The sequence below is a fragment of the Lolium rigidum genome, chromosome 1 (genome assembly GCF_022539505.1).
Source record: "Lolium rigidum isolate FL_2022 chromosome 1, APGP_CSIRO_Lrig_0.1, whole genome shotgun sequence".
Taxonomy (NCBI): domain Eukaryota; kingdom Viridiplantae; phylum Streptophyta; class Magnoliopsida; order Poales; family Poaceae; genus Lolium; species Lolium rigidum.
In genome coordinates this window covers 151,994,088-152,015,718 of record NC_061508.1, presented here as the reverse complement: position 1 = coordinate 152,015,718, position 21,631 = coordinate 151,994,088, and the positions used below count along the sequence as shown (strand labels likewise).

At 45.6% G+C, this 21,631-nt stretch overlaps 2 protein-coding genes across 2 annotated transcripts; one reads left to right on the top strand and one right to left on the bottom strand.

Moving 5' to 3' along the window:
• Positions 1-2,190: 2,190 nt before the first annotated feature.
• LOC124682591 (protein CHAPERONE-LIKE PROTEIN OF POR1, chloroplastic-like) lies at positions 2,191-5,119 on the top strand. The gene is made up of 5 exons (XM_047217248.1): positions 2,191-2,290; positions 2,387-2,499; positions 3,762-4,144; positions 4,479-4,555; positions 4,627-5,119. Exons 1-5 carry the CDS (start codon positions 2,214-2,216, stop codon positions 4,775-4,777), a joined length of 801 nt encoding a protein of 266 aa, XP_047073204.1. The 5' UTR covers positions 2,191-2,213; the 3' UTR covers positions 4,778-5,119.
• Positions 5,120-5,249: 130 nt separating this feature from the next.
• Positions 5,250-6,512, bottom strand: LOC124682590 (probable 2-oxoglutarate-dependent dioxygenase AOP1.2). Its single transcript, XM_047217246.1, has 3 exons — positions 6,160-6,512; positions 5,740-6,064; positions 5,250-5,640 (listed from the first exon to the last, which is right to left on the bottom strand). The coding sequence occupies exons 1-3, from the start codon at positions 6,510-6,512 to the stop codon at positions 5,371-5,373; spliced, it is 948 nt and encodes a 315-aa protein (XP_047073202.1). The 3' UTR covers positions 5,250-5,370.
• Between the last annotated feature and the right edge of the window lie 15,119 nt (positions 6,513-21,631).

The following is a 21,631-nucleotide window of genomic DNA, read 5'->3' as shown; positions in this document are numbered from 1 at the left end:
GAACATAGCCGATCCGCGCCATGTGCGAGCTTTGCCTAACGACCGAGGTTGATTAATTAGTTGCATCGGATGTGGTTTTATTAATTGACCTAGTTGTTTTTAAGGATACAAAGTTGCAGTACGATCCATACTTTGGGTGGGGAGGTCCGTCGGCTCGGACAGATGCATCTTTGGGTTGCTTTTGTTTGCATGTCGAGGTGGCGGCATCATCGGCTAGTTGGATGATGGGTAGCAGCACCGGTCTCAGAGCTACTCGTCGAGGTGTTGGGTGGTGGAGGCTTTGATATCGTTGAGTAAGTCGACCTCGTGTCGTGTGGACGATAAGGTTGCTCTTGATGCTGGTCGACGGCATCATGTTGGCGCAACTCTTAGAGGATTGGCTCCTGCTTCGACATCAGAGTTTTCGTGCCTCCTTCTTCGACAACAGTTACATTGTCTTTCTCTTCGACTTGTGTGTGAGGTTTACTTATCTTTCAAGTGGAGTTTGGGTTTGGCCCTTATTGTTCGCATCTTCGTGTGGAGCTTGTCCTGGCTGTATCTGTTTTAGCTTGTTTTTTCGTTAATTAATCGGAAAACTCTCTTTTTACTTAATAAATGAAAAGATAAAACTTTTGCCTCGTTTCAAAAAGGCGGTTTGGTTGCGTAGCCATGCCTTAAAGATTTTTATTGTACTTTTGGTGGCATTATGAAAGCGTGTTAAGGATGGAGACGAGACCGTACAGGCGCTTTCGAGCCGACGGAGATGGCACGATACCTCAACCAACCACTCCGCGCTTGAGTTCATGTGATCATGTGATCGGATATGAAATCCTACGGTTTATGCTACTCCTTTGGATACATAATAAGTGTTGAAGATTTAGTGCAAATCTTCGATACTTATTATGGATCAGAGAGAGTATCGTAGAAGTCCACGTGTTCCTGCATTCAGTTTACAAACCTCGAAAACACCAATACCTTTCTTTCTTTAGATAAATGGCATTTTGGTTAAACTTAAAAGTTTGCATTAAGAAAATACACGGAGCCACTACAGTTTTTGTGTTTAGCCCACACATAGCTAGGATGCATACAAAGTTTGGTTGCAAGCGGAAAATACTGCAAAATGTTTGTGGATGATACCAAAAAGAACCGCTCGCTTGTTGTGGATGATACGATTAAAAATCGAGCAAAATATTTGGTAGTAAAGCGACATACTTTTCCAAGAATAACTTGAGTAACCTCAAAGAGGTTTGTCTTCTCAAAATTAAAGTAAATTTGGGAGAAATAAAATGCAACAAGCTAATCTATTTCTCTTTTTTTGTAAAAACTTAAGCAATATATTCTCGAAAAGTATAGATATGTTAGCCCCTTATACTTTATACTTTGGCAGCTAACCCCTTAACATTTTAAATCAGGTACCCCTGATGAAGTTTCAAAACCATAGATAATCTGTCCATACTATTTTACAAGACCAAGAGGTTAGTTTCTCTTAGAGATCCGACATGACCCGAGCTTACAGATGGGATATCAGCATTTTCTTTTAAAATAAAGGAGAAACACATTGCTTGAAATAATGAAGCGAACCGATTCCGTAGTTCTTTTTAAAGAACATGAATGGTTTTAAGCTGTTAAAAAATGTGTTAACATTTTTATTTTTTTAAATCAGTAGCGCTTTTTTTTAGGTAACCTGCCACGCTTTATTAACTCTGAACAATGTTTACAGCTACATAATCAGAATAAGGGGTGGCCAACCAAATATGATGACCAACACCTTCACTTAAAACATGCTTGGCTAAGTTGTGTGCTTCATAATTAGAAGCCCTATCCTCGAACACACAAGAACAAGTGTTAAGGGGAGATGATCCAGTTTTGATTTCAGAACCTATAGCTCCATATTTCCCTAATGTGCCTTCTTCGATGTCCATCACCTGCGTGCTAATAGCGTGCAGTTCTTGCAAGTTTATTAGGGACAGGCGAATGGGTTGATCGAAAAAATTGCTGACCATAACCAGCCCAGTTGAAAAAAGCCTACTAGCCACAGCCCACAAGCCTTGAGCTGAGACGGCCAAGCCCACAAGGCCCAACAAATGCGTCGCGCTCACCTACCTCGCCTCGCCGCCTCCGCCTTCCTCTATCCAGTCTCCTCTCCGTTTCCTCTTTGACTCTCCCTCTCCGATACCGGCACACCGCCACCATCCTCTCCGCCTTCCACCGGCACCTCGACGCGGGCGCCGGAGATGCAGGCGGCCGTCGCCTTCAGCCAGGCATCCTCTCTCGCCCGCCCGTTCCGGCGGCTCGCGAGGCCCTACCACGCGTACGTTCGATTCCGCTTGCTTCAATTCCGTTCCTCCACCTTATCGTCCTGTATTTGACGACCTCCACTGACCATGTGGATTTTGTGAATCTGCAGCGGCGGGGCGGGTGATGGTGCGGTGGTACGGGGAGGCGTGTCCCTCCCGCGGCTGCGGCGTGCCTGGTGCTCTGCGAGCCTCTCCGTAGGCGCCGGTGGTGGCTACGGCAGTGGTAAGAACGAAGAAGACCTTTGCTCCAGTTGATCATGTGGATTGTTTCTGTGTACCCTGGCCCTATTAAGTCTGGCGATACCTTGCTGATTGTGGAAGCTGGAGATGCTAGCTTTGCAGCTTTACTCCCTTTAGGCTAAGAGTAATTTTCTTTTTTAGATGTTTATTACTCACTTTTAGGCTAAGAATCCTAGCCTTCATGATAAATGGTTCTATATGGGAAATTTATTAATACTGTATGGCTCCTATATGCAGTACATTCAGTCCTAAAACAACCAGTAGCAAAATTAGCTGCAGTACCAAGGGCAATGCAAGAGAGGCCATGTTTGCTGTCTGGATTTCCAAAACTGTTATGGACTTGGAGGTTGCCAAGCTGCTGTTTATTGTTTTCAGTATTTATTCTTGACCTGCACAGCTAGAATCGAATCACACGAACCGGATGCGTTTGTTTATTTGTAAGGAAAGCGTGGGAGAATCAACTATTACTTTTTGTCCATTTTGTGGGATAAAAGTGATCATATGAGCTAGATATCCTGTGAAATCAAAATTTATTTCTCGGCTGTACTGGCCATAAACCAGCCATATCATATGACTAGATGTCCTTTTGCCATTTTGTGGGATAAAAGTGATCATATGACCTAGATGTCCTTGCTATGTACTCCCTCTGTTTCAAAAGAAGTGTTGCAGATTTGTGTAGATTCGCGTGTATCTAACACGTCTTGACACATGCGAATCTAGACAAATCTACGACAGTTATTTTGGAACGGGGGAAGTATCTCGAAACTGGTTTCCTGAAGCTATTTCCTAGCTTCATTGAGATGCTGAGATAAACCCAGGCAGGTGGATTCTAGCTACAAAACCCATTTTTCATGTTGTGAGACTTCAAATATGACTTGCTTCTAACAAACACTCAGTTTGCTTCTTGCTAAATGTTGTTTTCTCTTGTCGAAAGAGTAGTTGAAACATAAATGTCACCATTTACTTAGCTCTAATAGAGGTTTGCAGAACTTGCAATTGAACTGGTAGAGATTGAGTCAGTAAAGTTTTGCGTAACTTGTGATGAATGAACCTGGAATGCATGCCTTTTACCATTTCACTGGGTGCCGAATGCTCAAGTTTTCTGTATGCTTTTCTTGCTCACCGCTCTTATTTTACTAACTACGTGTTTATATTAGAAACGTATGAGATTCCATTTTCAGGTGGGTGATGTAATTTGGTCCATCTTTTGTATGTCTATTTGAGCTGGCTTCATGTGAATTGTAGAGCATGCTCCGGTATTCCCAAGACAGAAAACATGGGATCCCTACAAGCTTCTTGGTGTTGATCGTGATGCAACTGAAGAAGAAATCAATAGTGCAAGAAACTTTCTTCTTCAACAGTACGCTGGGTATGAAGAAAGCGAAGAGGCAATTGAAGGTGCCTATGATAAAATAATGATGAAAAGCTACTCACACCGTAAGAAATCCAAAATCAACCTGAAAAGCAAACTTAAAAAGCAAGTGGAAGAGTCCCCATCATGGGTTAAGACACTGCTTGGATATTTTGAGGTGCCAGCGATGGATGTTGTGTCCAGGAGATTGGCTTTTTTTGGCTTTCTTGCTGGGTGGAGCATTGGAACTTCTGCTGGGACTGGACCTACCTTCCAGGTATGCTAGCGATGATTCTTCCAACGGATTTAACAATTCTTGTCTAAGCATTGAACCCGTTAGAGATAAGAGCCTAAGACTGTCCGGAATAGGGTGGCACAAAATTCTCGCATTAATAGATTGTGTATCTATGGCTGTTTTATACTTTTATAGAGTCTCCCTCAACGTTCTTGTTTCTTTTTTGTAGAAAATTAGGGGCTCATAATGACTTGAAGATTTTTCCTTCCGGTTTGATAATTGGAACCATTAGACAGAAAATCTACATATAAGATTAAGCCTGCTTTACCAATGATATTTTCCTTACTGGTTCTAACAAGATGGTTTTCTGTTGCAGCTTGCACTGTCACTAGTTTCATGCATATACTTCCTCAATGACAAGATGAAAAACCTAGTCAGGGCATCTGCGACAGGGTTAGTGAGCATTTCCATAATAAAGTACCTCACTAGTTATTTCAGGGTATTTACTCGTTTTGTTCCTTCAGGCTTGGAGTCTTTGTGAGTGGCTGGATAGTAGGTTCTCTGCTCGTTCCAGTGATCCCGACATTTATTGTCCCGCCTACTTGGTGTCCGGAGCTCCTGACTTCGCTGGTTGCTTATGCGTTTTTGTTCCTGGGATGCACTTTCCTCAAGTGAAATAACTGAAACAGCGTACCAACTAGAAACTGTTGTGGTTTCTACAAAATCATCTCTTACTGGCATCTCAATGGCAAGTCCAAAGTTCCGGAGTAGCAAGTCATTCACCTTTTTGATCTGGGAGTATGTGATGACAGCCCTATCCACAAACTGAACCTCACCCCAGGATTGTTCAGATCCCTAGAATTTTTTTCCTCTCATTTTCTGTTATTATGTGTAGAGCAGTGATCGTTGTTCTACCCACGGCAAGCCTGTTATTGTGTGTCACTGAAGTGTTGAGGCATGGTATTGTATACATGTACATGACTGCCAACTAGTGCAAATGAATCGGTGTTGTACCAATTTATGCTCATGGCCCTTCTTTTTGATAATATGATCATCGCTTTTTTGTGTTGCAGGTTTGATGGGCATGAGTTACCTCGATAATTCACCTTCGTCACCAAGAAAGAATTATTATTAACGAAAAGGTGTATTAAATTCTCATGAAATGCGAAACACGTCCACGACCAATTCGAGTAAATTTCGGCAGGAGTGGCGGCCTAATTGCAGGATGGTGACACGAAGTGAACTTTATCATGTGAACTCTCCGATCACTACATTGGTATCTCATCTTTCTCCACACCGCAGAAAGCCTTCAATGGGTCACTGAACTTGCGCCCTTCATCGGAGTGCCTGAACTTGCTGTAGTCGTCGTTGGTGCAGGGACGGTACACCAGGGGGTGGTCACCGTCGACGAGGTCGTCCATGGCGCTGAGAAGGACGCCGTCCTTCCCTCGGCAGCCGAACAGCATGGAGAGGCGCTCGCGGTTGCTGGGCGTCCTGACGCGGTGGACGCACGGCGGCACCCTTCCGTTGGTGACGACCTGCGCGATGTCCGGCGGGGGCGTCGTCAGGATCAGAATCGGACATGCGCAGATCGACAGACGATGAGCAAATGCGAGAGAGAATGCGTGAGCTCATACCGCAAACAGCTCGCCGGCCACGAAGGTGAGCGTGCCCGGCTGCGGCGGCACGGCGAGCCAGGTCCCGTCCTTGGCCTGCACCTCGAGGCCTTCCACCTCGTGCTGGACGATGGTGGTGATCATGCTGTCGTCTTTGTGCGGCTGCATGGACATGCTGGTGGCCGTGTCCGGCGGGACACCGTAGCGTGACAGCCGGAAGGCGTGGGAGAGGGTGTCCAGGTGCGCGTCGATGTGGTCCTCCTTGACGCCGAGGCCCTCGAGGATCATCTTCTCCACCGTCTGCAGCAGTTCGAACATGTTCTTGGCTGCCGACACAATTGTGTCGCTGCTCATGGAAGTGCAGAGCAGTGACCAGTGAGTGATGGCAACCTTGAGCTGGTTAATTCATTCACGAAAAAGGGAACTGGTGGGCTTAATTACCAGAAGGCGCGGTTTCCCTGCGGCCACAAGAGGTCGGCGAACTCGCGGACGCGGCCGGCGTCGGTGGCGTCGGCGAGGCGCAGGCTCTCCCAGTTCATGCCGGGGATGTTGGAGATGTACCCTCTGAAGGGGCCCAAGGCGGAGGCGTTGCGCTGCTTGGCCTCCGCCGGGAGCGCGAAGATCTCCGGCATCGCGCGGCCGAACAGCGCCTGCCGGAGCTCGGGACCGAGCGCGTCGTGCGCGACGACGACGAACCCGTGCGCCACCATGGACGCGGTCGCCGCGTCACGGGCTTCCGCCCACCCTGCGCCTCCATAGTCCAGTCCACGGAGGTCCACGGTGACGATCTCCATCGGTCGCTGCTTGAGCGTCGGCTTAGTGAATCTGTGATCCGGCCTCTTCCCCTGCTTTGTGCGATGAAGACATGTACTAGCTGGTAAAGCAAGCTATCTATAAGGCCTCGTTTGGTGCTAGTGTATTTGTGTGTGTTAGTGGGTGTTTCACGGAGAGTATTTGGTGAAAATATACTCTTCTCTTGATCGCATCACAGCGCAAACCTACATACACATTTCGTCTCGGCTGATTTGACTCACATCTTACACGGCAACACGGCGTGGCACACAACTCTACGCGGTCTTCCCGTGTGAACACAGCGCCCGACACCGGGCCGCGGCCTGGTCCCGCCACCAACGTACGGACGAGTTTAATCGCGGGAGGGGCCTGTAGTATGGAGCTGTGCCACGCCGTCAAGTACTCAAGTGTAAAAAACGCGTGGAGCACCTCGCGTCTCAATCCCGCTGTGATCCGACGAGTTTTGCGTCCCAAACTCGGTTTTACTCGGTTCGATACTCTTCAGCCAAACGGCTCTGATAGCGAATTCAGGCTACAAATTTAATTACGCTTGGAATATACACTGAAAAGTCAGTCAAAACTCGCGGACCAAACAAGGCCTAAAGGGAAACGCTGCTGTTCCCCCGGGGGATCACGTCTTGCGATCGTCCGGGTCCATCCGCGGACGCGTGTCCTGCGAACGGGTGGGGCCCACCCGAGCGTTATCCTTTCCTCAGCTTTTCCCCACATTCTATCTACTCCCGGCCATGGCTAGAGCTTCGCCCGACCATGGCTCCGATCCGCTTCGGCACAAGCACCGCAAGCTCGAGACTAGGCCCGCCGCCGCACCGCCTCCATGCGGCCACCGCGCCACCGCGTGCCCCTCCCTCCACCGGCGCACGTCGCCGTGTCGTCATACTCTGCTGCACAATTCTCCTCCCTCCTATATCTCCGTCGAAGTTGCGGAGGACACCGGTCGTTGCGGATGGGGGAGAGACCACCGCCGGCTGCGAGCCCGGGTCCTAGAGACGGTGAGGCTGCGGCGGGGTCCGCGGCGGCTGCGGGGGCTAGGCTGCGAGAGGAGATCCGGCGATGCTCGGTATAGCCTTGCGGGGATGTCGCCATCGGTGAGCGCCCCTGCTACAAGGCGCCGGCGGCGCTGCTACCGGATGTCGGCGGCGGTCGCTACATGCTGCCGGTGGCGCCGCCTAATCGCGCCACGGCGTTGCTACAAGAAGCCTTCGGCGCTGCTACATGCTGCAGGTGGCGCCGCTACAATAGCGGCACGGCGTTGCTACAAGAAGCCGCCGGCGCTGCTACAATCTCCCGTCCGTGGTGCTACAATCGCTCGGCGGCCCGGAGGAGCTACAATCGCTCGGCGGCCCGGCGGCGCTACAATCGCTCGGCGGCGCTGCTACATGCCGCAGGTGGCGCCGCTACAATTGCCCGGCGGCGCTGCTACAATCGCCCGGCGGCACTGCTACAAGCGACGGGCGTGGATGCTGCGAGGGTTGACTCCATGGTACAGGGAGCGGGTGGCGCTGCTGCGAAAGCTAGCCACCGGTGCCGCTGCCGGCGTTGTTGCGAGGTTTGGCCGCCGGCAACACAAGGGGAGGTTGTGCTGCTCAAGGCCAAGTAGACGGAGCTACGGCAACACAAGGGGAGGGCGGCGTTGCTGCAAACCAGCGAGCTGCGATGCTACCACCTGTCGGGGACGTTGCTGCAAGCGGGCGGCGGTCCTGCCAGGCGGGAGGCGACATGCTGTCGGCGGTGCTGCAAGGAGTAGGACGGGCGGATGGCAGCGCCGCCGGCGGGGGGCGGCGTTGCTGCTCCGAGCGCGAGGTGCTGCTGCCAGGCGGTGCAGCAAGCCGGCGAGCTCTCAGTGACGTGCGGTGCTGCGAGCCTGAAATGGGCCAAGCTAGTGCCCGTCCGGCTGCTGCCATGGCGGCGGAAACTGCTAGCAAACGGCGGCAGTGGCTCGACCAGAGCTTCGTTGCGCTCCGCGGCGAGCAGCAGATGGGATATGATTTGCTAAGTCGTGGTGGAGTTTTTCCTCTTCCGTGAAGAAGAGGCGGTGCACGTGGCTGACCAGTCAACGGTTGATCCTAACCGTTCCTCCAAAAAGATCGGACGGGTGCGGACCCGGGGGATCGGGGATTTGATCCCCCGGGGGACGCTCAGCACTGCCCATCTATAAAAGTCAGCGGATGAGCATGAGGGATAGCTCTTCATCATGTGACGCTCTTGCTGTTTTATTGAACTCCAATGGAGCGGAGCATCAAAGTGTTTTCATATTACGACAGTTGTCTACGATAAAGAAAGAAAACCCAATAAGCTACCAACTCTTTCGCTTTATGTGCTAAAATCCAAACCCAATATAATATAATTTATTTTTCTTACTTGTTTATGATAACCTTTGTTTTGATGAGTAATGAAAGCACTAAGATTTAAATGTACAAGCTTAAAAAACATTAAGTGTGCATCATGCATAGCGTACTTACCAAATAATGGAACAATAATAGAGAGCCAAATCAAGTTTATGGAAAAAATATTAGAAGATGATTTGGGCCAAGTTAGGTTACCACCATTATATATACCTTTTTGTAAGCCGCGACACAAGATGAATTGAATCTGTGAAATCCTCGGCGTCATGATAGTGAAATTTTACAGGTTGCCGCCATGATATTTTTTCCCCTCCTTGTTGGAAGGGTCTTCCACATTAAAATTCTTATGCCCCGTGTTGGTTTGATATATCTTCTTTCTCTATTACATGTCGTGATTGTAATGGATGACCCCTTGCGCCGCATGTGGAACCCTAGGGCCGCCGCCCCAGCCGCTCCTCTCCACCGCCATTGATCTTCACAACGATGACAACGACACTCACACTGAAGGTGTTAAGATGCTTCTTCTCTCATTTGCATGGATGGGAACCTGCTTGATTGTTGGAAGCAACATGAGCCATCTCATCAACCTGGTGGCTTGTCGGCAAATCCAACTCCATTGCGTGTAGACCGGATGCGGCGGCGAGTGTCACTACCAAAACGTTTGGCTATACCCGACAGTTTATTTTGGACAAGACAAGCAAACATTGCCTACAAAAGTTTTTATTTTCGACATATAGTGCTCTCGTGACGACTAACAAGGGCGGCGGAGAAATTTATGCGGTGGCACATTATATTATAGCCCAAAACTGCACCACGCTAACTGGCGCACACTACCGACTTTCCTATATGCCTTGATACACGAACTGGGGCAACAATAATTCCACTGTGTCAATAAAGCGACATTGACTAAAGCTCATCGATCAATGATGAGTGAGGCTCACTCGAAGCCGATCCAGTACCCTCCAAGTATTAAAATCCCCTCTACCCATGATCTTATTCTCTTTCCCATGTCTACCACTCCGGAATTTTGGAGGACGACTAAGCCTCAAAATCTCATAAAGATGTCTCCGGCGCGACCAGGTATCCTCCAACCCCTCTCTCTCTCTCTCTCTCCCTCTCCCTCTCCCTCTCCCTCTCCCTCTCCCTCTCCCTCTCCCTCTCCCTCTCTCTCTCTCTCTCTCTCTCTCTCTCTCTCTCTCTCTCTCTCTCTCTCGCTCCCTCCCTCCCTCCCTCTCTCTCTCTCTCTTCGAAAGCTTCAGCGGGAGGTGGGGGTGTTGCGTAAGAATCGGATGAGATCTCCGACTTGGAAAACGATCATTCCCTCTAGCCTACGATGTTGGTACATACACGGTCTAGGTATTTTGGATCTAATCGAAGCATTGGGATTTTCACATTGCGGTTTATTTAAAAATTAGGGATTAATTTCTGGGTCTCGCTCTCATACATGTTGGTTTGGTGTTTTTATTTCAAGGTTAACATTAAAGGAGTACCGAGGCATATCTTAGACTTCACCTGGTTAGAGGAACACGATAACTTGGGACAGGGATTTGGTGCACATGGGCACCAGTGCTCCCTCCACTTTCAGCTTCTTGAAAATATCAAAATCTCACACTTTAATGTTTTAAAAAATTATGGCGTTAAATATGTGGATAGATATGTTCATGAGAAGTGTATGCAAAAAATTCCCAGTAAAAAGCACTTTAAATTTTAGGAAATATAAAGAAAACAAATTTCTGACAAAAGGATACACTATTATAATACTATTTCATTACCATTTATTGTTAGAAATTTGTCTTTTTTTATATTGTTCAAAATACATAGTATTTTTTAACGGGACTTTTTTGTATACATCCCACCCGTATCTATCTATCTATATGTTTAGCGTCATAATTTTTTGAAACTTAGAGAAGTGAAATTTTAAAGTTTTCAAAAATCTGAAAGGGAGGGGAGCACTGATGCCCATGTGTCAAAGACACTTTCCCGATAACTTGGCTATTGTCTCTGACTCCACTGGCAGCTGCAGGACATGGCTATACATGTTTGGCAGCTGCAGGACATGGCTATACATGTTGTACGACAAGATCGTCGCAGATGACACCGGCCACAGGTTTCTCACATGCGTCCCCAAGGATGAGGGTAGTGCATGCTCATTCCTGCAGTGGTTTTATCCAGCGCACCTAGTGAAGCTCCAGAAATCATTGCGCTAGTTGTGCCACGTCAAGATCCGAGTGCGTCCACCACCTGCAACCAGAAGTGACTGAGAAGTACATATGATATGGGTGTTACCCTTTGGGTTCCTGACATTTCTATATCCGGTGCAGATTATGAAGATGGACCAGCACAAGGACTCGACAAGCTGGACCCGCATGTAATATCAACTTGGACTACAAGAAAGAGGATTCCAATACGTATTCTACTAGGAATCTTGTAAACCCTAACCTGGTTGCATATATAAAACCAGACAGGAGTACCCCTTAGATCATAAGAAAAACACCAAAGATCATACACGCGATACACCTAGACATCGCAACCCGCAGATTACAACTAGACTAGATACAACTCCGCCTACGGCGGCCCCCTATACACATATATCCTTATAGTGGATTACTAGCAGGACGTAGCGATCCTGCACCACGGGGATGTGAACCTGGGTACGTTGTGTGCCATCTCGTTCCCGGAATCTCCATTGTCGCCTTCCGTCAACCCTAAGCCCCTCATATTGGGCATTGCCGAGGAACCGCCTCGTCAATTGGCGCCGTCTGTGGGAAGCGCGACATCTGGATTTTGTCATCCGGGCGGGAACCGTCATCTACATCAACGGCTAGATCGCATCTAGCCGAGCGCTCATCTTTGTTGGATAATTAGGCATAATTTTCACGATTTATTCTAGAATATTAAGAATGACGACAGTAACTACTAACATGTGAAACTCGAACATACAAGATGCATTAATCAACATGAATAGTAGTAGGGCAAACGGTACAACATCCATCCTTAAACAGATCGAGATATGTCGCACGTACCGATCTGGTGGAGGTGGCGGTGGAGGTGTAGCAGATGATGTCGCAGCAGTAACATTGTTGATGACAACGTTGTTGACGACGGGTCGAAGTAGACGGTGTTGAAGATGATGGTAGGAAGCACCGCCCGACTTGGACGAAAGGCGACCCGTGATGAAGAACTTGAGTAGTCACGTAGAGCGCTTCCCAAAAATCTAATTCGCCCTCTCCTGTACAGAACCACATAGGTGAGCGGTCCTGGAGACCTGCTCTCCCGTTCACCGGTGCACACCGGCGGGCGGGATGGAGTAGGCTACGATGGCGGCGCAAGCATAGAGAGGTGGAAACCCTAACTCGTGTATTAGATGTGTTTATGCGGTAGCCGGGCAAGAGATTATATAGGCTCAGGAAACCCTAGGTAACATGGGGCACGCCCGCGTCGTGCGCACGTTTTGAGACGGTTACAGATAGCCCATGGTCCGGGAGCGACCCGAACCGACTAACTGCGACACGTCCGTCTGGGACTCTATTCGTTTTCATGAACTGCAAAAAGAAAGGAAAGTCTCGGCTCGAGGCTCAATCCACTCACCACGAGCGCGGCGCGCGTCGTGACGTGTCGAGTCGAGACAAGCGAGGAGGAGGTGCGCGCGTGTACCACTCCTCTTCTCACTCACTTACTGATGTCTACGCACGCTTCTATTCCCGTAGACGGTGTTGGGCCTCCAAGAGCAGAGGTTTGTAGAACATCGGCAAGTTTCCCTTAAGTGAATCACCCAAGGTTTATCGAACTCGTGGAGGTAGAGGTCAAAGATATCCCTCTCAAGCAACCCTGCAATTAAGATACAAGAAGTCTCTTGTGTCCCCAACACACCTAATACACTTGTCAGATGTATAGGTGCACTAGTTCGGCGAAGAGATAGTGAGTAGTAATTGCAATCTGAAATAAATATGGCAGCAAGCAAACATGTAACAGAACTTGTTGGAAACGGTGTTTCAATGCTTAGAAACAAGGCCTAGGGATCATACTTTCACTAGTAGACACTCTCAACAATGATCACATAAATAAATAACTTCTCTTCACTTGTGCTACTTTCAAACACTCTCTTGTTGGATAACAAACATCATTCATTGTGTAGGGCTATAAAAGCACACCTCAAGCTGGAGTAAACAAGCTCCACAACTTCACGGAGTTCATATTAAAGTAACATCTAGACTGCATAATAGACCGTTGCAATTTAGACCGAGTACTAACATAGCATACACACTGTCACCAATAGCTATGAAAGGGGGAATAGATCACATCAATACTATCATAGTAATAGTTAACTTCATAATCTACAAGAGATTACAATCATAGCCTACGCCAAGTACTACATGATGCACACACTGTCACATTTACATCATGGAGGAGGAATAGACTACTTTAATAACATCACTAGAGTAGCACATAGATTAATAGTGATACAAAGCTCATGATCACATAAAGATCACACCATGGGAGAGAGAGATGAACCACATAGCTACCGGTAGAGCCCTCAGCCTCGGGGGAGAACTACTCCCTCCTCATCATGGGAGACAGCAACGGTGATGAAGATGGCAGTGGTGTCGATGGAGATGACTCCGGGGGCAATTCCCCGTCCCGGCGGCGTGCCGAAACAGAGACTTCTGTCCCCCGAAACGGAGTTTAGCGATGGCGGCGGCGCCCCTGGAGTCTTTCTGGAGTATGATTGATTGATCTCGGGTTTTCGCGTCGCGAGGGATTATATAGGCGAAAGGGGAGCGTCGGTGGAGTCCCGAGGGGCCCACACCATAGGGTGGGGCGGCCTCCTCGGCCGCGCCGGCTGATGGGGAGGAGGCCCCGGGCCTCCTCTGGCCTGGCCCTTCTGGCTCCGTGAGTCTTCTGGCGAAATAGAATTTCTGTGATTTTTCTGGATTTTTTCGAGCACTTTGGTTTTTGGGCCTTTTCTGCAATAAACAGACATAATAAACAAAAACTAGCACTGTGGCATCTTCTTAATAGGTTAGTCCAATAAATGTCTTAATATGATGTAAAGTGCATATAAAACATGTAGGTATTGTCATAAAACTAGCATGGAACATAAGAAATTATAGATACGTTAGAGACGTATCAAGCATCCCCAAGCTTAGTTCCTACTCGCCCTCGAGTACGTAAACAATAACAAGGATAATTTCTGAAGTGACATGCTACTATCATAATCTTGATCAATACTATTGTAAAGCATATGAGATGAATGAAGTGATTCAAAGCAATGGTAAAGATAATGACTAAACAATCGAATCATATAGCAAAGACTTTTCATGAATAGTACTTTCAAGACAAGCATCAATAAGTCTTGCATAAGAGTTAACTCATAAAGCAATAGATTCTTAATAGAAGGTTTTGAAGCAACACAAAGGAAGATATAAGTTTGAGCAGTTGCTTTCAACTTCGACATGTATATCTCATGGATAATTGTCGACACAAATTAATATGATGAATGCAAATAATCAAGTATGTAAGAATCAATGCACACAGTTGACACAAGTGTTTGCTTCTAAGACAGAAGGAAGTAGGTAAACTGACTCAACATAAAGTAAAAGAAAGGCCCTTCGCAGAGGGAAGCAGGGATTACTCTTGTGCTAGAGCTTTTTTATTTTGGAAACATAGAAACAATTTTGTCAACGGTAGTAATAATTCATATGTATTATGCATAAAACATCCTATAAGTTGCAAGCTGATACGTCCCAAACGTATCTATAATTTCTTATGTTTCATGCTATTTTTATGATGATACTCACATGTCTTATACACACTTTATGTCATTATTACGCATTTTCCAGCACTAACCTATTGACGAGATGCCGAAGAGCCAGTTGTTGTTTTCTGTTGTTTTTGGTTTCAGAAATTCTTGATACGTCTCCGACGTATCGATAATTTCTTATGTTCCATGCCACATTATTGATGATATCTACATGTTTTATGCATAATTTATGTCATTATTATGCGTTTTCCGGAACTAACTTATTGACGAGATGCCGAAGGGCCGCTTGTTGTTTTCTCGCTGTTTTTGGTTCCGTAAATCCTAGTAAGGAAATATTCTCGGAATCGGACGAAATCAAGGCTCAGCATCCTATTTTTCCACGAAGCTTCCAGAACACCCGAGAGTCGCCAGAGGGGGGCCACTGGGCCCCCAGATGACAGGGCGGCGCGGCCAAGGGGGGGCCCGCGCCCCCCTGTTGTGTCGTCGCCTCGTTGACCTTCTGACGCCGCCTCTTCGCCTATATAAAGGTCCCTGACCTAAAACTTTGATACGGAAAAGCCACGGTACGAGAAACCTTCCAGAGCCGCCGCCATCGCGAAGCCAAGATCTGGCGGACAGGAGTCTCTGTTCCGGCACGCCGCCGGGACGGGGAAGTGCCCCCGGAAGTCTTCTCCATCAACACCACCACCATCTTCATCAACGCTGCTGTCTCCCATGAGGAGGGAGTAGTTCTCCATCGAGGCTCGGGGTTGTACCGGTAGCTATGTGGTTAATCTCTCTCCTATGTGCTTCAATACAATAATCTCATGAGCTGCCTTACATGATTGAGATTCATATGATGATGCTTGTAATCTAGATGGCATTATGCTAGTCAAGTGGGTTTTACTTATGTGATCTCCGGAGACTCCTTGTCCCACGTGTGTAAAGGTGACGAGTGTGTGCACCGTGTGGGTCTCTTAGGCTATATTTCACGAATACTTATTCACCGTTATGAATGGCGTAGTGAAGTGCTTATTTATATCTCTTTATGATTGCAATGTGTTTTGTATCACAATTTATCTATGTGCTACTCTAGTGATGTTATTAAAGTAGTTTTATTCCTCCCGCACGGTGTAATGGTGACAGTGTGTGCATCCGTGTTAGTACTTGGCGTAGGCTATGATTGTGATCTCTTGTAGATTATGAAGTTAACTATTGCTATGATGGTATTGATGTGATCTATTCCTCCTACATAGTGTGAAGGTGACGAGTGTGCATGCTATGTTAGTACTTGGTTTAGTCGTGTTGATCTTTCATGCACTCTAAGGTTATTTAAATATGAACATTGAATTGTGGAGCTTGTTAACTCCGGCATTGAGGGTTCGTGTAATCCTACGCAATGGTGTTCATCATCCAACAAAAGAGTGTAGAGTATGCATTTATCTATTCTCGTTATGTGATCAAAGTTGAGAGTGTCCACTAGTGAAAGTCTAATCCCTAGGCCTTGTTCCTAAATATCGCTATCGCTGCTTGTTTACTTGTTTTATCGCGTTACTACTCGCTGCGTTACTACTCGCTTGTTTACCGCCCCGGGCAAAGCACTTTTCCGGTGCCGTTGCCACTGCTCATACTTATTTATACCACCTCGTATTTCACTATCTCTTCGCCGAACTAGTGCACCTATTAGGTGTGTTGGGGACACAAGAGACTTCTTGCTTTGTGGTTGCAGGGTTGCATGAGAGGGATATCTTTGACCTCTTCCTCCCCGAGTTCGATAAACCTTGGGTGATCCACTTAAGGGAAACTTGCTGCTATTCTACAAACCTCTGCTCTTGGAGGCCCAACACCGTCTACGAGGAAAGGAGGGGGCGTAGACATCAAGCTATTTTCTGGCGCCGTTGCCGGGGAGGAAAGGTAAAAGGTACTCACACTCCGGATCTCGGCTACTAAGCTATTTTCGCCGTTGTAAGTACTCGAAGCTATTTCCTTTAGATCCTGCAATTGCATCGTTTTGTTTCTTGTTTATACTAGTTTGGCATAATGGACAAGAATGAGCTCCTTATTCTATTTCCTGATTTAAAACATGGATTGTTTGATGCGAAAATTAAAAAACCTATGAAATCTTATTTGCATGCTGGTAGTAATATTAGTATGAACGCTTTGAACACCATTGTTGCTAATGATATAGAAAGTTCTAAGCTTGGGGAAGCTGGTTCTGATGAGCATGATCTTTTTAGTCCCCCAAGCATTGAGGAGAAAATTTACTTTGATGATACTTTGCCTCCTATATTTGATGATGAGAATAATAATGATAGCTACTTTGTTGAATTTGCTCCCACTACAACTAATAAAATTGATTATGCTTATGTTGGGAGTAATAATAATTTTATGCATGAGACTCATGATAAGAATGATTTATGTGATAGTTATATTGTTGAGTTTGCTCATGATGCTACTGAAAGTTATTATGAGAGAGGAAAATATGGTTGTAGAAATTTTCATGTTACTAAAACACCTCTCTTTTTGCTGAAAATCTTGAAGCTGCACTTGTTTTATCTTTCTATGCTTGTTGCATTACGCTTCATGAACTTGTTTATTTACAAGATTCCTATGCATAGGAAGCATGTTAGACTTAAATTTGTTTTGAATTTGCCTTTTGATGCTCTATTTTGCTTGAACTACTATTTCTTGTGAGTGCATCATTAAAACTGCTGAGCCCATCTTAATGGCTATAAAGAAAGAACTTCTTGGGAGATAACCCATGTGTTTATTTTGCTACAGTACTTTTATTTTATATTTGTGTCTTGGAAGTTGTTACTACTGTAGCAACCTCTCCTTATCTTATTTTTATTGCATTGTTGTGCCAAGTAAAGTCTTTGATAGTAAGGTTCATACTAGATTTGGATTACTCGCGTAGAAACAGATTTCTTGCTCGTCACGAATCTGGGCCTAATTCTCTCGTAGGTAACTCAGAAAATTATGCCAATTTACGTGAGTGATCCTCAGATATGTACGCAACTTTCATTCAATTTGAGAATTTTCATTTGAGCAAGTCTGGTGCCTCAATAAAATTCGTCTTTACGGACTGTTCTGTTTTGACAGATTCTGCCTTTTATTTTGCATTGCCTCTTTCGCTGTGTTGGATGGATTTCTTTGTTCCATCAACTTCCAGTAGCTTTAAGAAATGTCCAGAAGTTTTAAGAATGATTGTGTCACCTCTGAACATGTGAGTTTTTGATTATGCACTAACCCTCTAATGAGTTTGTTTTGAGTTTGGTGTGGAAGAAGTTTTCAAGGGTCAAGAGAGGAGGATGATATACTATGATCAAGAAGAGTGAAAGCTCTAAGCTTGGGGATGCCCCGGTGATTCACCCCTGTATATTTCAAGAAGACTCAAGCATCTAAGCTTGGGGATGCCCAAGGCATCCCCTTCTTCATCGACAACATTATCAGGTTCCTCCCTTGAAACTATATTTTTATTCGGTCACATCTTATGTACTTTACTTGGAGCGTCTGTTTGTTTTTGTTTTTGTTTTTGTTTGAATAAAATATAATCCATCATGCTTGTGTGGGAGAGAGACACGCTCCGCTGGTTCATATGAACACATGTGTTCTTAGCTTTTAATGTTCATGGCGAAGGTTGAAACTGCTTCGTTAATTGTTATATGGTTGGAAACGGGAAATGCTACATGTAGTAATTGGTATGATGTCTTAAATAATGTGATACTTGGCAATTGTTGTGCTCATGTTTAAGCTCTTGCATCATATACTTTGCACCTATTAGTGAAGAATACATAGAGCTTGCTAAATTTGGTTTGCATATTTGGTCTCTCTAAAGTCTAGATAATTTCTAGTTTTTAGTTTTGAACAACAAGGAAGACGGTGTAGAGTCTTATAATGTTTACAATATGTCTTTTATGTGAGTTTTGCTGCACCGGTTCATCCTTGTGTTTGTTTCAAATAACCTTGCTAGCCTAAACCTTGTATCGAGAGGGAATACTTCTCATGCATCCAAAATCCTTGAGCCAACCACTATGCCATTTGTGTCCATCATACCTACCTACTACATGGTATTTCTCCGCCATTCCAAAGTAAATTGCTTGAGTGCTACCTTTAAATAATTCAAAATTTATCACCTCTGATTTGTGTCAATGTTTTATAGCTCATGAGGAAGTATGTGGTGTTTTATCTTTCGATCTTGTCATTTACTTTTGAGAGACTTTCACAATGGACTAGTGGCTTCATCCGCTTATCCAATAATTTTGCAAAAAGAGCTGGCAATGGGTTCCCAGCCCCGATTAATTAACTTGCATTAATAATTCTCTTCACATGTTTTGCTCTGATTCATCAGTAAGCAACTTAATGTTGTAAATAGACACTCCTTCATGGTATGTGATTGTTGGAAGGCACCCGAGGATTCGGTTAGCCATGGCTTGTGTAAGCAAAAGGTTGGGAGGAGTGTCATCCATAAATAATGAAACTAAAGTACATGTGTAAACAAAAGAGAAGAGGGATGATCTACCTCGCTGGTAGAGATAACGTCCTTCATGGGAGCCGCTCTTGAAAGTCTGGTTGATAAGGTAGTTAGAGTGCCCACTACCATTCGTTGACAACAACAAACACCTCTCAAAATTTTACTTTTATGCTCTCTTTATGTTTTCAAAACCAAAGCTCTAGCACAAATATAGCAATCGATGCTTTCCTCTTTGAAGGACCTTTCTTTTACTTTTATGTTGAGTCAGTTCACCTATTTCTCTCCACCTCAAGAAGCAAACACTTGTGTGAACTGTGCATTGATTCCTACATACTTGCATATTGCACTTGTTATATTACTCTATGTTGACAATTATCCATGAGATATACATGTTATAAGTTGAAAGCAACCGCTGAAACTTAATCTTCTTTTGTGTTGCTGATACGTCTCCGACGTATCGATAATTTCTTATGTTCTATGCCATATTATTGATGATACCTACATGTTTTATGCACACTTTATGTCATATTCGTGCATTTTCTGGAACTAACCTATTAACAAGATGCCGAAGTGCCAGTTCCTGTTTCTGCTGTTTTTGGTTTCAGAAATCCTAGTAACGAAATATTCTCGGAATTGGACGAAACGAAGACCCAGGGGCCTATTTTTCCACGGAGCTTCCAGAAGACCGAAGAGGAGTCGAAGTGGGGACACGAGGGGCCGCCACCATAGGGCGGCGCGGCCCAGGCCTTGGCCGCGCCGACCTGTGGTGTGGGGCCCTCGTGTGGCCCCCACGTTGCCCTTCCGCCTACTTAAAGCCTCCGTCGCGAAACCCCTGAGGCGAAAAAACCACGATACGGAAAACCTTACTGAGACGCCGCCGCCGCCGATCCCATCTCGGGGGATTCTGGAGATCTCCTCCGGCACCCTGCCGGAGAGGGGATTCATCTCCCGGAGGACTCTACACCACCATGGTCGCCTCCGGAGTGATGAGTGAGTAGTTCACCCCTGGACTATGGGTCCATAGCAGTAGCTAGATGGTTGTCTTCTCCTCATTGTGCTTCATTGTTGGATCTTGTGAGCTGCCTAACATGATCAAGATCATCTATCCGTAATTCTATATGTTGTGTTTGTCGGGATCCGATGGATAGAGAATACCATGTCATGTTAATTATCAAGTTATTACATATGTGTTGTTTATGATCTTGCATGCTCTCCGTTACTAGTAGAGGCTCTGGCCAAGTTTTTACTTTTAACTCCAAGAGGGAGTATTTATGCTCGATAGTGGGTTCATGCATGCATTGACACCTGGGACAGTGACGAGAAAGTTCTAAGGTTGTGTTGTGCTTGTTGCCACTAGGGATAAAACATTGGCGCTATGTCCGAGGATGTAGTTGTTGATTACATTACGCACCATACTTAATGCAATTGTCCGTTGCTTTGCAACTTAATACTGGAGGGGTTCGGACGATAACTCGAAGGTGGACTTTTTAGGCATAGATGCGAGTTGGATGGCGGTCTATGTACTTTGTCGTAATGCCCAATTAAATCTCACTATACTTATCATGTCATGTATGTGCATTGTTATGCCCTCTCTATTTGTCAATTGCCCGACTGTAATTTGTTCACCCAACATGCTTTTATCTTATGGGAGAGACACCTCTAGTGAACTTGTGGACCCCGGTCCATTCTTTAATACTCGAAATACAAATCTGCTGCAATACTTGTTTTTACTATTTTCTCTGCAAACAATCATCTTCCACACAATACGGTTAATCCTTTGTTACAGCAAGCCGGTGAGATTGACAACCTCACTCGTTTCGTTGGGGCAAAGTACTTTGGTTGTGTTGTGCAGGTTCCACGTTGGCGCCGGAATCTCCGGTGTTGCGCCGCACTACATCCCGCCGCCATCAACCTTCAACGTGCTTCTTGGCTCCTCCTGGTTCGATAAACCTTGGTTTCTTTCTGAGGGAAAACTTGCTGCTGTGCGCATCATACCTTCCTCTTGGGGTTGCCCAACGAACGTGTGAAATACGCGCCATCAAGCATATTTTCTGGCGCCGTTGTCGGGGAGATCAAGACACGCTGCAAGGGGAGTCTCCACTTCTCAATCTCTTTACTTTGTTTTTGTCTTGCTTTATTTTATTTACTACTTTGTTTGCTGCATTATATCAAAACACAAAAAAATTAGTTGCTAGCTTTACTTTATTTGCTGTCTTGTTTACTATATCAAAAACACAAAAAAATTAGTTTACTTGCATTTACTTTATCTAGTTTGCTTTATTTACTATTGCTAAAATGACCAACCCTGAAAATACTAAGTTGTGTGACTTCACTAGCACAAATAATAATGATTTCCTATGCACACCTATTGCTCCACACTGCTACTACAGCAGAATTCTTTGAAATTAAACCTGCTTTACTTAATCTTGTCATGAGAGAGCAATTTTCACGGTGTTAGTTCCGATGATGCTGCTGCCCATCTCAATAATTTTGTTGAACTATGTGAAATGAAAAAATATAAAGATGTATATGGTGACATTATAA

Coding starts and splice junctions, on each gene's coding strand:
- LOC124682591 (XM_047217248.1), top strand. CDS start 2,214: ATGCAGGCGGCCGTCGCCTTCAGCCAGGCATCCTCTCTCGCCCGCCCG. Junction 4,145..4,478: donor GGACTGGACCTACCTTCCAG/GTATGCTAGCGA, acceptor TTTCTGTTGCAG/CTTGCACTGTCACTAGTTTC. Junction 4,556..4,626: donor GTCAGGGCATCTGCGACAGG/GTTAGTGAGCAT, acceptor TTGTTCCTTCAG/GCTTGGAGTCTTTGTGAGTG.
- LOC124682590 (XM_047217246.1), bottom strand. CDS start 6,512: ATGGAGATCGTCACCGTGGACCTCCGTGGACTGGACTATGGAGGCGCA. Junction 6,065..6,159: donor CAGGGAAACCGCGCCTTCTG/GTAATTAAGCCC, acceptor TTCCATGAGCAG/CGACACAATTGTGTCGGCAG. Junction 5,641..5,739: donor TGGCCGGCGAGCTGTTTGCG/GTATGAGCTCAC, acceptor GACATCGCGCAG/GTCGTCACCAACGGAAGGGT.